Source organism: Sander vitreus, chromosome 20 (genome assembly GCF_031162955.1).
Source record: "Sander vitreus isolate 19-12246 chromosome 20, sanVit1, whole genome shotgun sequence".
In the NCBI taxonomy this organism is placed as follows: Eukaryota; Metazoa; Chordata; class Actinopteri; order Perciformes; family Percidae; genus Sander; species Sander vitreus.
The window spans coordinates 2,123,810-2,138,723 of record NC_135874.1 but is presented as its reverse complement, the minus strand read 5'-3'; the positions used below and the strand labels follow the sequence as shown (position 1 = coordinate 2,138,723).

General features: G+C 42.5%; 1 protein-coding gene across 1 annotated transcript in view; it reads left to right on the top strand.

Annotated features, from left to right (window-relative positions):
• gphb5 (glycoprotein hormone subunit beta 5) overlaps positions 1-14,269 on the top strand; it is a 27,019-nt gene extending 12,750 nt beyond the window's left edge. The window contains exon 3 of the mRNA XM_078278085.1: positions 14,078-14,269. Coding sequence (XP_078134211.1) covers positions 14,078-14,269 — 192 coding nt within the window. The remainder of the gene's footprint in view (positions 1-14,077) is intronic.
• Positions 14,270-14,914: the final 645 nt, after the last annotated feature.

Sequence of the window (14,914 nt, the reverse complement as noted above, 5' to 3'; positions counted from 1 at the left end):
GACCTGACTGTATATATATATATACACACACACATACATATATATACACATATACATATATATATATATACACATATATATATACACACACATACATATATATATATATATACACATATATATATATATACACACATACATATATATATATATATATATATATATGGCAAACATTATCAAGTTCTTGTGGATTCGTATTCCGGCTGGTTTGAAGTCAACCTCCTCCAAGATCTGACCTCATCAGCTGTCATATCCAAATTAAAAAAACACTTTTCAGTACATGGTACACCTCACATACTCATTAATGACAATGCTAGACAATACACCAGTCAGCACTTCAAGGATTTTGCTAAGTGTGGCAAGGCGGGTGGCGCTACGGGAGGAGCCGCCACCCGAGTCTAACTAACCGACAACGCCACCTGGGGACTCTCACCCCAAGATATGTTTATTTCTACTTCAAGAAGCACCCCAGTTATACAAAAGGCTAAACAGGTTCACTAACTGAAGTAAGACAGAGACGTGGTTACAAAAGAAATATAAATTTATTAATGGATAATTTATGACCGGAAGTGCCTGTAAAAGGGATGGTTAGAAATGAGGTTTAAATCAAATTGCAATAGGAAAGGTAGAAAAGATTTTATTACAATATATATATTTAGCAATCAGGTTATTTCTTTTTAAAACAGATACACTCCCAGTTATGGCTTAAATTATCAAAGGAGAGGGGGAAGAAAGTGGGCAGAGGCCAGCTGTGGAGAGACAGTCTACTAAGGGTGAATATGAATATGCACCAAACAAGCCACTTTGAAATGTTGCTCTTCTCATGAATACTAAAGTTGGGTGACCCTCCCCCTACACTAAAAAAAATTGGATGACACTCCCATCAACAAAAAATAAAAAGACATGACCCTCCCCTATTTTCCTCCGGTGGTCCATTCCATAAATACCGAACAGTCCCTTATAGGAGAAATCGCCGCCACATACTTCCTGTGGCTGAGCCGCCATCACCGCCTCTCCTAGATGACCCAGACCCTCAGGACACCAGCCCTCCTACAATGGACAGTCCTCCTTCACCACAAATGCCAACACCGAACACTGTGCAACCACAAAACCCATCTTCCCCCCCCCAGCCCAAGTCCACAGCGCACTCACCCATTGGGAATCACAACACACAATACACCACACGTTCAGGTCGCATCTGCAGACCAAATCCCAAATACAGGTGAAAAAAAAGAAGTGCAATTTCATCCCAGCTATCCAGCGTGTTCAGTATTGTGACATTTGATGGACTTAAACACTCATGGTGATTAGTAGGCTATGAACTGCTTATTTAAAGTTAAATGAGCAGTTTACCATATTTGTTTGATTTAAGTTGCTAAGGTATGTTTAACAGTGTTATCTTGTTTGATGGTGCTAAAGACTAAAAGGAAGGGATGTAGATCATTTGGTTAAATGTTTATGCAGTTTGTTCATTATGAGCCACCGTACTGTGTTGTCTTATCCAATCAGAATGCCCAGTGGTGTAGTTGTTGGAGTAGTATTGTCTCTCAGTAATCGAAGGCTTGGATTAAATGCAGTCGGTTACACTCGGTGTGATCATTGACTCATATCAACCCATTTCAACTTTCTACAGTCCTGGGCCTGCTATGACCACTACTGGTAGCTGCTTGACTTGGTCTTTGTACTTCACAGTAACCTCTGCCGCTCCTAGTGTTGGTTCTTTTTTTGCCGGTATAGGTTTTCAAAATCACTGAGCCGTCCTGCAACTCTTGTGTGTCCCCTGCTGTCCATATTCCGTCTTTGACAAAATCGTCACACTACAGCCAGTATCCGCTTCGAACTTTGTTCAGCTGTGCAGTAATGGGGTCCACTTTCGTTATTTTTGGCTCTGTTAGGGTGTACACAGTAAATACATCTTCATCACTAGTGACATTCTCCAGAGATTCACTTATGTGATGCGCGGACTGCTTTTTATCGTTTCTGGAACTTTTTACAGACTGCTTGTGCTTCCCTCCCCCCTTAAGCTGCTGGTCTGCAGGCAGTGAAGATCTCCACACTCAAGCATCTCCTTCAGTTTATCACCGTAGTTGCAGTGTTGAGCGAGCTCCCGTAGCCGTACCCACATACTCCGTCACAGTTTCCTTCGCTGCTCTAGTCCTCGAGTTAAAAGGAGAATTCCGGCCAATTTTTACGTTAATCTTATAATCTTAATCTATAGCTACGCGAGTACTTTCGATAGAAAAAAACCCCGACCCGAATCAGTGCAGGTAACACGGAGAAGCTGCAGCTACGTACTACAAGCGTCTCCTGAGCTAAAACGGCAGTGGTCGGGGCAAGTTTTAGAGTGCCTTTGTGCCTCTTAACATACACAAAATGCAATTAATATGTCTGTGCCACATGAACAGTGACCTTACGTGTCAACAAGATGCGTTTTCAACTCAGACATTGTTTAAATTCACCTACCCTGGTCCCTGTCTCGATCCTGCCGGGAGCTGGCTTGCCCTGCTAGCTGATAGTCGTTAGCTGCTAGCTGCTGTCCGGCGAGTGTATTCAGACAGGCTTCTGTGATAATCATCCCAATAACAATCCATGGAGCGGCGGTGGTGTGGCTATGTCCTCCAGAGGACAGGTCATGTCACGTCTTGGAAGTGTATTCCCCCCTAAAAAAACAGTAGTGCGGTAGTAGCTGTTAGCTGCCCTCCGGTGAGTGTGTACAGCCAGATAGCCATTAGCCGTTAGCTGCTAGCTGCCGTCTGGTGAGTGTATTCAGCCAGGCTTCTGTGATAATCATCCCAATAAAAATCCACGGAGCACCCAGTGGTCTGGTGGATGTCCTGCATAGGACAGATCATGCCTTCGCAGCGAAAGGTTTAGATTATTTCCCCCTCAAAATAGGTAATTGAGCACTGTAGTAGGGCTGTTTTGAATTTATTTTTATTATTTTTTGCCTTGTTAATTTCATCAGGTGGAAAGCACTAATTGCTAACGGGGGTGTTTTCAAAGCACCCCTGTTTCACAGGTAACAGTCTGTCTTCACAACACCCCCCTTGTTTTCACTTTTTGGATCAGCCCAACCCACTGGAGACAGAATGAAGAAAGTACTAGAAGGCCTTGGTCTGGTGGTTTGCTGAATATTTATTTAATCGTGAGCGTTTAATTTATAGTCAGTCCTCCTCTACCATGTCAAAGACATCGGCAGTGTGGCAGCATTTTACAAAAATAGATAATGGAAAAAAAGTCGAATGCAAAGCAAACAGCAAAGCAACAGTTTGCATATCACAGCTCAACTACAAACATGGCATATCACTTAAAAACGGTAAGCTAACTTGTCTGCGTTAGGTTGCCCCGTCTGTTTTGATTAGGCTATATGAGCATATCAGAATTGGCATATTCTAATGTTTTAGTCTAATAATCGTTTTATAACTGCAGGCGCACCCGCCCGCAACTACGGTAGCATCCCCCAGGGTTAGCCGCGAAGCTGAGCTCCTATGTTCAGCCTCGCCCTGTGCAAGGACATGCACAGAGCTGCTGAAATGATAGTGTCCGTCAGTTATTATAACATATGACAAAAACAATTGTCTTATTGTATAGTATTATGTTGCATATTCCTCAACAGTTCTTGTGCTGATATCACTAGTTGACATAGTACTATTTTCGGAAATCATAGGCTATGATATTGGGCAGGTGCACATGATGCAACGCTGTCAGAGCTGACAGACTCGAATGTGTCATTTCAGTGCAAAATAATTAGGTTAAAAAACGATTTAATATACTGCAAATAGCCTACTAGTTTTTTATGTTTATTTATAATTCATTTAGACGGACAAGGCTACCAAGTACTGCGCAGCTAATTAATCTAACGCTTTATTTATTTATTTTCTTTCTGGAGCGTAGTGTGTGAAGAGCGGAGTTGTTTATAAGGGAAGAAGCTTGGAGTAATATAACTATGGAGAATATAGCAGAAATACAACACACGGAAGAGCCTTTTGAGTTTGATGGTCGTCCTTATTTATTTGAAGCCGAGTATACAGACGAAGAACTAGCCTCACAAGAGTTGGAAAGAACGAGACAGAGAGGGGAAACAGGCAGATGAACTTGATGCTCCAAACGCAAGCTAAAGCTAGCCTTCAGTAACTGGAGGACATAGCCAACACCACCGCCGCTATTGGGATGATTTATCACAAAAGCCTGGCTGAATACACTCACCTGACGGCAGCTAGCAGCTAACAGCTACTACCGCACTACTGTTTCTTTGAGGGGGGAATACACTTCAAGACGTGACATGACCTGTCCTCTGGAGGACATATCCACACCACCACCGCTCCGTGGATTGTTATTGGGATGATTATTACAGAAGCCTGTCTGAATACACTCACTGGACGGCAGCTAGCTGCTAACGGCTAACAGCTAGCAGGGCAAGCTAGCTACCGGCAGGATCGATACAAGGACCAGGGTAGGTGAATTTAAACAATGTCTGAGTTGAAAACGCATCTTGTTGACTCGTAAGGTCCCTGTCCATGTGGCACAGACATATTAATTGCATTTTGTGTCTGTTAAGAGGCACAAAGGCACTCTAAAACTTGCCCCGATCACTGCCGTTTTAGCTCAGGGGACGCTTGTAGTACGTAGCTGCAGCTTCTCCGTGTTACCTTCACTGATTCGGGTCAGGGTTTTTCTATCGAAAGTACTTGCGTAGCTATAGCAATCAAGATTAATGTAAAAATTGGCCGGAATTCTCCTTTAAACTTGAATCTTTGGACAATTTCACACAGGCTTGTTCGGGCTCAATATGTTCCTCATCAAACTGTACGTCCGACTGTCGACAGAGCTTAACAATACTGCCTGCTTCTTCTCATCCTCGATCCCATTTACAAAATGTCCCAAAACTTTTTCTCCCAAGTTTGGGTCTGACTGTCAAAAGCCGAAAGTGTTCCTACCATAGCATTAGCCATCTCGAGGCCTTGGTTAGCGTTAGCTTCCTCGCCATCCAACATTAGCCGAGCCTCCGCGTTATTGAGCTCCCAAACTTCTTCTTGTTATCATTGTGGTTAACACTTCATCCGAGCTCACCGATTTCCTCGTCGCCAGATAGGCGAATATCCTTGTATTAGTAAAGGAAAGGCAGACACGAAGTAGCTTTATCTGGGTTTACTGAACTCTTGCATTACATGAGTATGGCGGTCTGCTAATATAACTACCACAGAACAGCCCAGTGCCACTCACCACCCCATGCTCCCAGATGAACCACTACTGCCCCCTAGGAACAACTCCAATATGACATATATAACATCCCCATCTACTACATATATATTTGCAGTAACACAGTCCACCACAATAGCTTTGTCTCGTTGTTCACTCAGCTCTTCGTTGTCGGTGGGGTTGGTTCCGTCCTCACCTCCGGTTCCAGATCATTTTTTTGGCTAGCGTTAGCAAGTGCAGCATTAGCTTTAACGTTAGCTTCCTTTTTACGTTCTGGTCTCTCTACGACGGAGCATTAGGGCCACATCAAGGGAAAAAAATTAAGGAGGAAGATGGGTTTTTTTTGCAATTTATTTTGCATTTTGAGAATGAAGTCGAAATGTCGAGAATAAAGTCGAAATGTCGAGAATAAAGTCAACATGACGAGAATAAAGTTGAAATACTTTTTCGAGAATAAAGTTGAAATGTCGAGAATAAAGTCAACATGTCGAGAAAAAACTTGATATTTCAAGAATCAAGTCGGACTTTTGAGAATAAATTAAACTACTAACTTTACCTATAGTATTCTACAAAGTGCATGAACTCTTTCTCTTTTAGCGCATAAACACAGTATAGTGATAAGTATTAGGACTTTGAAGAGATTGTGCCGAAAATTGCGTCTTTTCAGGAGGAGAAACCACACTAACTTGGAAGGGGTGGCCGTATTCCTGCAAGCTGAAATAGCTTGTAATGGACAGATGCAAGGGTATCGATGGTTACACCTACGTGCAATACAGAGAGGATATGTTGTATCACAATACACAATAAGACAATTGATCAACTTGTTTGATCCTGAAGGAGTGGCGCTCAGGCAAGCGCGGCACTCTAAGGCTGTTACCCATATCTATGATGCTGCCTATGAGGCAGCTAGCATGGCGGACAGTCGCTCTAATGTGATTAAGTGATAAAGGAGTTGAATTTATTCTCGTCATTTCAACTTTAATCTCGACATTTCGACATTATTCTCGAAATGGTATAGTTCAACTTTATTCTCGTCATGTTGACTTTATTCTCGAAATGCAAAATAAATTAAAAAAATATCTTCCTCCTTATTTTTTTTCCTTTGATGTGGCCCTAATGCTCCGTCGTACTTCTTTCTGCTCGACTCAGGGTGTGCAAAAAATGTGTCAGGTGACATTATGAAACGAACATACACCCGACAGGACTGTCCACTGGTAGGAAAAATAGTTTAAAGCAATTCAGTGGGGAGCTGATAACTTTACGTCTATTCTGGTCGGTGCATGACGTGATCCCCCAAAATCTTTTAATATAATATAAATGAAACTAGCCAACAAGGCCTACAAGTCCAGCTGAAATGATTAGACCACTAAACACAACTGTTTGGATCGTTTACAGTTTATAAAATTTTTATAAGGATTTTTCTGCATTAAAGTAAAACTTTTACTCTAAAATGTAAGTACATTTTCCTGATGATATTTACATACTTTTACTTTAGTAACATTTTCAATGCAGGACTTTTACTTGTAACAGAGTACTTTTATAGCGTGTGTATGAGCCATTTTCATTTTGTATTATTTCATGCAATTTTGCCCTGTGCCACTAGGGGGCTGTATGTGCTTTGTGGCTCAGCTGACTTCGGGTCAGTCCAGGTCATTAGCCTACCTGGAGGAAACCTAGACACAGGTGTTGCTGATTTGGGAAGCAAACAGTTTTCGACTGTGCCTTTGTGCCTTGCCTTCGTGGTGAGCAATTCGGTTTGTCGTTTGGTTACATGTATTATGAGTCAAAGTTATTGCCACTGTATGATATATGGAGGTAAATAAACGGTTTGAGATAATTGTAACATTGAACTCTCTGTTTGCTATGTCCGAGCGCACTGGGCGCACGTCTAAACCTAATCCGCTGTATTAGCAACCAGTACTAGACTTCGTTTAGGACTTAGTCTGTACATTAGGTCGAAAACTGCTTCGATTTGGATAACCGTTCATCGAGAGGACGCGGACCTGTTACATAGTGGATTTCACGGTGTTCGTTTGGAAACAACGGATGTGAGGTGGGCAAATGTTTGGAGTTGCCAATTGCTGATTGGAGCTGCACCGGAGCGAGCTACAGGGCCACCGGAATACCAGCATCATCACACCGGGACAACATTCATCAAAGCCAGCCAACGTTCGATTGGGGTATGTGGTGATCTGATCAGCGCTGATATTGTGAATGGCCATGGTAATTTGTTTGCACACATTCGCGTAAACCCAATGCATTGGTAGCAAACTCGCAAACCGTCTAAAATAATTTTGCGCGTCTAGACGAGTTGTTGCGCAACATAAACTATTTTTGCTTGCTTATTGATTAATAAGCTAATTTACTTTGTGTGGTCATTATGGCCGAAGAGGGAAAAGGCCAACTTGGCCTTCAGACTGAACTTTGTAAGGGTGCAGTGGTAAAAGCTGTAACTGAAAAACGTGTGGTTAAATTAACACCCAAAGCTTTATTGGAAAAAATAAGCACTTTAGAAAAGGAAAGAGTCTAAATTTGGTAAACTGTCGAACTCAAAAGAATCTATTGCTAAATTGATGGGTGATAAAGAGCATGTAAGTGAGGTTGAAAATTAATTAATTTAACACGTTCAATGTGTTGTGTGACAAAATACAGCAGGTGCATGCATCTTGAAGATGCATGAAGCAAACAAACATGAAATATCAAGCTAAAATGTTGAATATCGAGTTTATTGTGGATACAAATCAATGGTTGTATGACACTAAAGCTTGTCCAGCTATCAAAGTGGGTAATGATCATGATGATGATTTGCCAGGTGAAACTGAGCAAACTCAAACTGTCCGAAGTGAAAATGTAATTGGAGCAACAGAAACACACGGTTGTTGACAACACTTTAAAGGAACATGAAAGGGATGGTCCTCAAACTGTTGACATCAATGCTGGAAATGAGGTTGAAGCCAGCAATGGAAATGGAGCTGCTGGTGGAAAGGATGAGGAAGAGGAGGATTAGATTTGACCTCAAGACAGCATTTCAAATGTGCAGTCAAGGCACCATGGCTCAAGTAGCGGATCCTCAAGTAGCAGATCTTCCACTTCTTCAGCCAGACGCAGGGCGAAGGCGGAACAGGTCGCGCTCTTGGCTCGAGCCGCTGCTTTAAAGGATAAGCATGCATTGGAGGAGCTCATCTTGAGGAGAAAAAGGGAGCAGCTTGAGCTGGACACTGAGATAGCTGTCACTTCTGCTAAGCTAGCAGTGCTACAGGTCAGTAGCAGCCTTCATTCAAGGCAATCTGATGGAATGGCTTCCTACATCAGGAAAGGGGCTAGATCTAAGCTCCCGCTCACCTCTCTCAATCCACAGTCCTCAATATTTGTGTTTATGCCCTCACAGCGACATGCTACCACTGCAAAGCAATGCTTCACTATTAGCCACGCCAACTATCATGCCAAAGCCAACTGTCATTCAAGGTTCTCAATCAAAGTTACAATCAAAGACAACCTTCAGTCAAAGCTTTCAACCCACTCTAGGCCAACAAGGGTTTCAACCCCTGCAAGGCCAAACTCAGACAGCAGGTCGCTACAATCTGCTGCAACAACAGAATGACATAACAGCTCTCCTTGTTCAAATGCAAACGTCACAACTGCTGCCACGCCGAGAAATTCCAATGTATGATGGAGATCCTCCTAAGGTTCAACACATTTATGAAGGCGTTTGAGCACTGCGTGGAAGCAAAGAATTCTCAGACATTGTGAAGTACATCGAGCACCAGGTCAGAATCACTTCAGATCCAGTCTTTAGTGACATACAGGACACTTCTCCTTTGTAAAGGAGACTGTTTGTACTATCTTGAGCAATTTACTAGGGGGCAGCCAAGGGATATTGTGCGTAGCTGCCTTCATACTGCAGAGGAGCACTATGGAAATGAGTTTACGATAACAGCGGCCTACATGGAGAAGGTCACAGGATGGCCAAGTATCAAAGCTGAGGACCCCAAAGCGCTTAAAGCTTATGGACTTTTCCTCCATGAGTGTTCCAACGCTATGGATGATCTTCAGTACTTGGAGGAACTTAACATGCCAGCAAACATAAAGATTCTGAGTCAGAAGCTTCCGTATAAACTCAGAGACAAGTGGAGAGCAAAGGCATGTGAGATACTGGAGAAAACTGGTCGAAGGGCACAATTCTCAGACATTGTGAAGTACATCGAGCACCAGGTCAGAATCACTTCAGATCCAGTCTTTAGTGACATACAGGACACTTCTCCTGTTATCAAAGGAGCTATAAAAGCAAGCAAGTCACAGGTGAAACTACAGCTGATAATAAAGCTTTGCAACACAGGTGGTCATTGAGGATGGATGCAAAGCAGACGCTCACAAGAATGAGGATGGATGCAGCAAACCAGATGGTAACGAGAAGGAAAAGGCTCAGAACAAAGTGACATCCTTTACCAATCCAAGACTGATTCTATTTCCTGCCTGTATTGTGCTGCTGGTAATCATGTTTTGGAACAATGTTTTAAACTGGGAAGAAAGACACACAGGGAGAAACTGGACTATCTAAAGGAGAAAGGTCTGTGTTTCAGTTGCTTGTGCACAAGACACTTGAGCAAGAATTGCGACAGGCGCATCACTTGCAACAAGTGCAACCAAACGCACCCCAGTGTTTTGCACATAGGAGAGAAGGAAAGGGTTACTCAGAAGGATCAGAAGGATGGTGAACAGAAGAATACTGAGCAGTCAAATACTTCTGACAGCTGTACAACATTCTCCGCTTGTAGTCTTACAGGGGCTGGCCACTGCAATGGAATTCTTCCCATTTTGCCTGTTAAGGTGAAGTGCTCAAAGGGAAACAAGGTTATTGAAACCTATGCTTTTCTGGACCCAGGGAGTACAGGAACTTTCTGCACCAAGAAGCTCATTGACAAGTTGAACATGGAAGGACGCAAATTCAAGATTTATATCCACACCTTGGGCCATAATAACGCAGTAGAAAGCTCTGTTGTTGACAGTCTGGAGATTTCAGGACTTTCTGGTGAGCGCTTCTATCCACTTCCCAAAGTGTGTACCCAAAAAGAGATGCCTGTCTCTATAGCCAACATAATCAGCGAAAGGGAGCTGAGAAAATGGCCTTATTTAGAGGACGTAAATATTCCCCATATAAATACTGATGTTGTTAATTGGCACAAACGCCTCCAAGTTGATGGAGCCTTGAGAGGTGATTAACAGTCGTGAAGGTGAAGATGGACCTTATGCGATCAGAACCCTACTGGGGTGGGTAATAAATGGTCCGTTATGAGGAAGTAGCGACATCATTGAACGACCCATAACCAAAATATACTTGCTTAATGAAGCTAAAGAGTAATTGGTTCCCATTTCAAATGGGCTATTTTTTTGGTATTATGGCTCTTTTGAATTTCGCCCCCGCTGCAGCCGTGGAGTTTTCTGGCTGGAATTAGAAGAGGATGAGGACCAGAGTTGGAAGAACGTTGTAAATCATTAAGCAGTCTCTAAAGACTTGTTTTTCTAAATCTACACATACTCTTTTAGTCACAAATCGAGTAAGAGCTAAATGATTTGCTAAGGAGAGCTGAATTCATAATGCACAGAGTGAGGCAAAATTACTATTTTAATGGTTGCAAACCAAGCACATTGCTATCAACAGCGCATGCAGAGGTATCTCAACGAATCCTAAAAATATCACCACCACGTTCTAATCCTTTTATTCAAAGTTGTATGAATCCTCCTGAAATCTAGATCTGACACAGTGCCAAAAGTTCCTGAAAGAGCTAAACCTGCCTCTTTTTTTTTTTTATTTATTTTTTCATTTTAAACAACAGAACAGACAAACACACTTGAACAAGAACAACCCCACTCCCCACCCTCCACGGTCTCGAGGAAAAGAAAGAAAAACAAAAACAGAAATCACACCTTGCCTAGTCGCCCTCCTCTACTGATGCTGAGGTCATTAGACTGATACCTATGCTGCGGCACCTTTCCGTAGGTCTATAGTAGATGAGTTGGCTTTGTTGCTGAAGCATAACTATGTCCAGAAAATACGCCAACCACTGTTTTATACAAAGTGAGTGGGGGGGAAGGGAGCCAGTTGGCACTACGCCTAGAACGCTTGCATGGACCGCCCCGCGCCGCAAGGAACCAGAGGGCGGCGGTGGGACTTGCGCTGATGCCGGGCGCGACTGGAGGACTCAGCACTTGTGGACTAACGGAGGGCGTGGTACATACTTTATATCGCGAGTTCCACAGCCATAGTCTCAACCAATTCATGCATTCACAGCCATTCCCCATTGCACGGGGCTTGCGACAGGGATGCCCGCTATCTCCCAATGCTATTTGCAATCTCTCTTGAACCGTTAGCCCAAGCCATAAAGCAAAATAAAATATCTAATGTCCAGATTAAATCCAATAACAACTCAATATCGTTATTTGCAGATGATATTTTGCTGTCCCAAAAATTCTTAAGATCTTTAACAAATTTGGTTCAATTTCCGGCTATAAAATCAATTGGAATAAATCTAATCATCTTCTGTTGAACAACGGACAGGTGACATCAGCTATTCATCAATACCAACCCAAAGCAAAATTACATATTTGGGCATCACCATTCACGCATCGCTACAGTGAGTTGTCCAGGACAACTATGAAAGTAGTGTTCAAAGAGATCTGGCCAATTGCGCTGCACTGCCGGCATCGCTATGGTCCAGGATTGCTGTTGTTAAAATGAACATAGTTCCTTGTGTGAATTTCTTAAGTACAATGATCCCCTTACCCCCACCAATACATTTCTGGAAGAAACTTGATACCGTAATTCGGCAGTATATTTGGAATAATAAACAACCTAGGCTAAAATACTCTACCCTGCAACGTACCACAAACACGGGAGGCCTGGCCCTCCCCAACCTTAAAGTGTACCACAGAGCCTTTCAGCTACGGGCCCTCAGATTGTGGATGTCTACAGTACCATGGAGAGAAATAGAGCAAAACCTCACTGGAAGACTGCAAGACCTTGCTTTTGCAGGTGTATGCCCAAAAAGGTGTATGCTAGCCCATGGCCCTATTATCACCAACACACTGACCAACTTTACACCAATAAGTGGCATTTGAATACCCGTGTCATGGTTTTGGTATTTTGTTCTGTGCTTTGTCTTATTGTTTTTCTGTTTTGCTCTGTTTCCTTTTTTATTTTGATAGTCTGGTTTTCTGTCTTGTCTTGTGTTTTCCCACCTTTTTTGATTGTTCTCCCAGCCCTAATGTGTTTCACCTGTTTCCCAGCCTTGTGTCACCTGCCTCTCGTTCCCTCATTACCTTGTGTATTTAGTCTCTGTTCTGTGTTTGTTTCTTGTCGGATTATTGTTTTCTGTTCAGTGTTCTCGTTTGTCTCTGTCAGTAGGTTGCTTGCCACTGTTCTGAGTTTTTGCCTGTTCCTGTTTTTGGGATTCTGCTTGTTTCCTGTTTTTGGATTTGCCTACTGTTACAGGACCTCTTCTGTTGGGTATGGACTTTAAGAATTAAAATCTTTTGAAGCCCTGAGAGCTAGGTTTGAGGTCCCTAGGACATCCTTCTTCCTTTATCTTTGCTTAAGATCAGCCCTAAAGACACACCCAATCCTTAAATGGCTTGTTGATTCTTCTGTGAGAGGATTAGTGTCCAAGATTTATGCTAAACTGATGCAAGTATCTGTAGGAGAACTCCCAATAGTAAAGAAATGGGAGTGACTAGGCAAGGTTTGATTAGGGCCCGAACGCCAACAGCGGCAAAGGCCCTATTGAAAATGAAGGAATTATTAGGGGTCGAAACCTGAGGGGGCTGGGAACCGCGTTGCCTTGCAAACGCGGTTCACAGATCCAGCGGAGCTGTGGAACCCCATTGTTTTCCTAAGGATTATTAGGGCCCGAGCGCCGACAGAGGCGAAGGCCCTATTGAAACTTTCAGTGCAAGGCCCCATTGGGGCCCAATCGGTGCGACGTTACTCGCATTTTTGCGGGTCTTCGCATGCTGGAAAACTCACAAAAATTTGGACACATGTCAGACCTATCTAAAACTACAAAGTTCTGTAATGATTGGGCTCGGGCGTTGCCAGGGGCCTTCATAGCGCCCCCTAAGATGCGCCTTAAATTGGACAAAAGTAATTTAACATACCAAATGTGGAGGGAACATAGGTCTCATCTTGAAGTCCATGGAGCTATTTTTAGAAAAAATTACAAAATGCTAAAGGTTTTCGTGCAAAAGTCTTCATTTTATTTTTTAATTGAGGACTTTAGGATGCACAAACTCTCAAACTTTTGCAGCCATGTGCAGAATAGTAAACTCTTTAATCTGAATTCACATTTAGGCTTGGGAGTGGTATGGTGTAGTGCCACCTAAATTTCATATTTTAATTGTAAGGTTTCGGGAATAGGTGCACAAAAACAAACATCCTTATTGTAAAATCTAAACACCAAAAACTCTAACATTGTCTAGATGAATTACCTATAAGTCAGAGCCAACTGACATTACAAAACAAACTGAAGCGGTGAAATACCAATCTGGGTCAAAATTAGCTGAGAGAAAGTTAGAAGTTGAACATTTAGAAGAACAACAAGCTTGTTGCCTATGAACAGAAGTCAATATGGCCACCACCTGAAATTTCTCTGTAGAGCTTCACAAGAACGAAATGGTCACAGCCAACCTTCAAAGTAAACAGCCAACCTCCAAAGTAAACATCAAATGTTTTCATATTACCCTGGTGGCGCAGCATCGGGAGCAATTCCCACAGACACCTCCACATGGGACTGCAGCAAGGGTTGAACCACCAACCTTCTGATTGGACCGGACCATGTGAGCCACAGCCGCCATAACCCGACCCTTTGTCTGTTTATATTTCCAGAAGCCGGTCATGGACCCTCCCTTCATTGAGTCCTACCAGCGCGTTTGTACCTACAACGAGACCCGTCTAGTGTCTGTGAAACTGCCCAACTGCCTGCCAACCGTCGACTCCACCTACACCTACCCTGTGGCCCTGAGATGTGACTGTGGTGTCTGCCTGACCAGCACCACTGAATGTATAACATCTGTCTAACAAAAACTATATACTGTAAATTAGTAGTTTGGCCTTTTTCCAATTTTAACCAACAAATGATTTTCCTGCTAAATATTAAGTTAAAAAAATTTACTGGTAAATGTATTGACTTTTGTTTTAATTCATGCCATAACAAGCTTGTTTCAGTCAAATTCACATAATTATTTCACTGAAAAGGTATTAGAAGCGCTTATGGTAAGATTTTACTGTAAAGTTGTTTAAGTGCTCATAACAACGTTTTCACCTCACAGAAGCTCTTAGAAACTCACAACGCATGTTTCTTAGATACAGACAAGGTAATAGTAGCTTCTGACTGCAGGTAAGCTAATGTTAAAAAAAAAGAGGTTTCTATGCTCATTGGAGGTCATTTCACATGATTCTTCACTGAAAAATGATTGAAGTAGCTCCTGGTAGGAATTACTGCAAAGTTGTGTAAGTGCTCATAACGTTTCCACATCACTAGAAGCTCTAAGAAGGCCAAAACGCATTGTTCTGGCATGCAGAAAGGAAACACGCTCCTTGTGAAAAAATGCTGTATATACCATAACCATAACCATAACAAGCTTGTTTTAGTCAAATTCATAATTATTTCACTGAAAAGGTATTAGAAGCGCTTATGGTAAGATATTACTGTAAAGTTGTTTA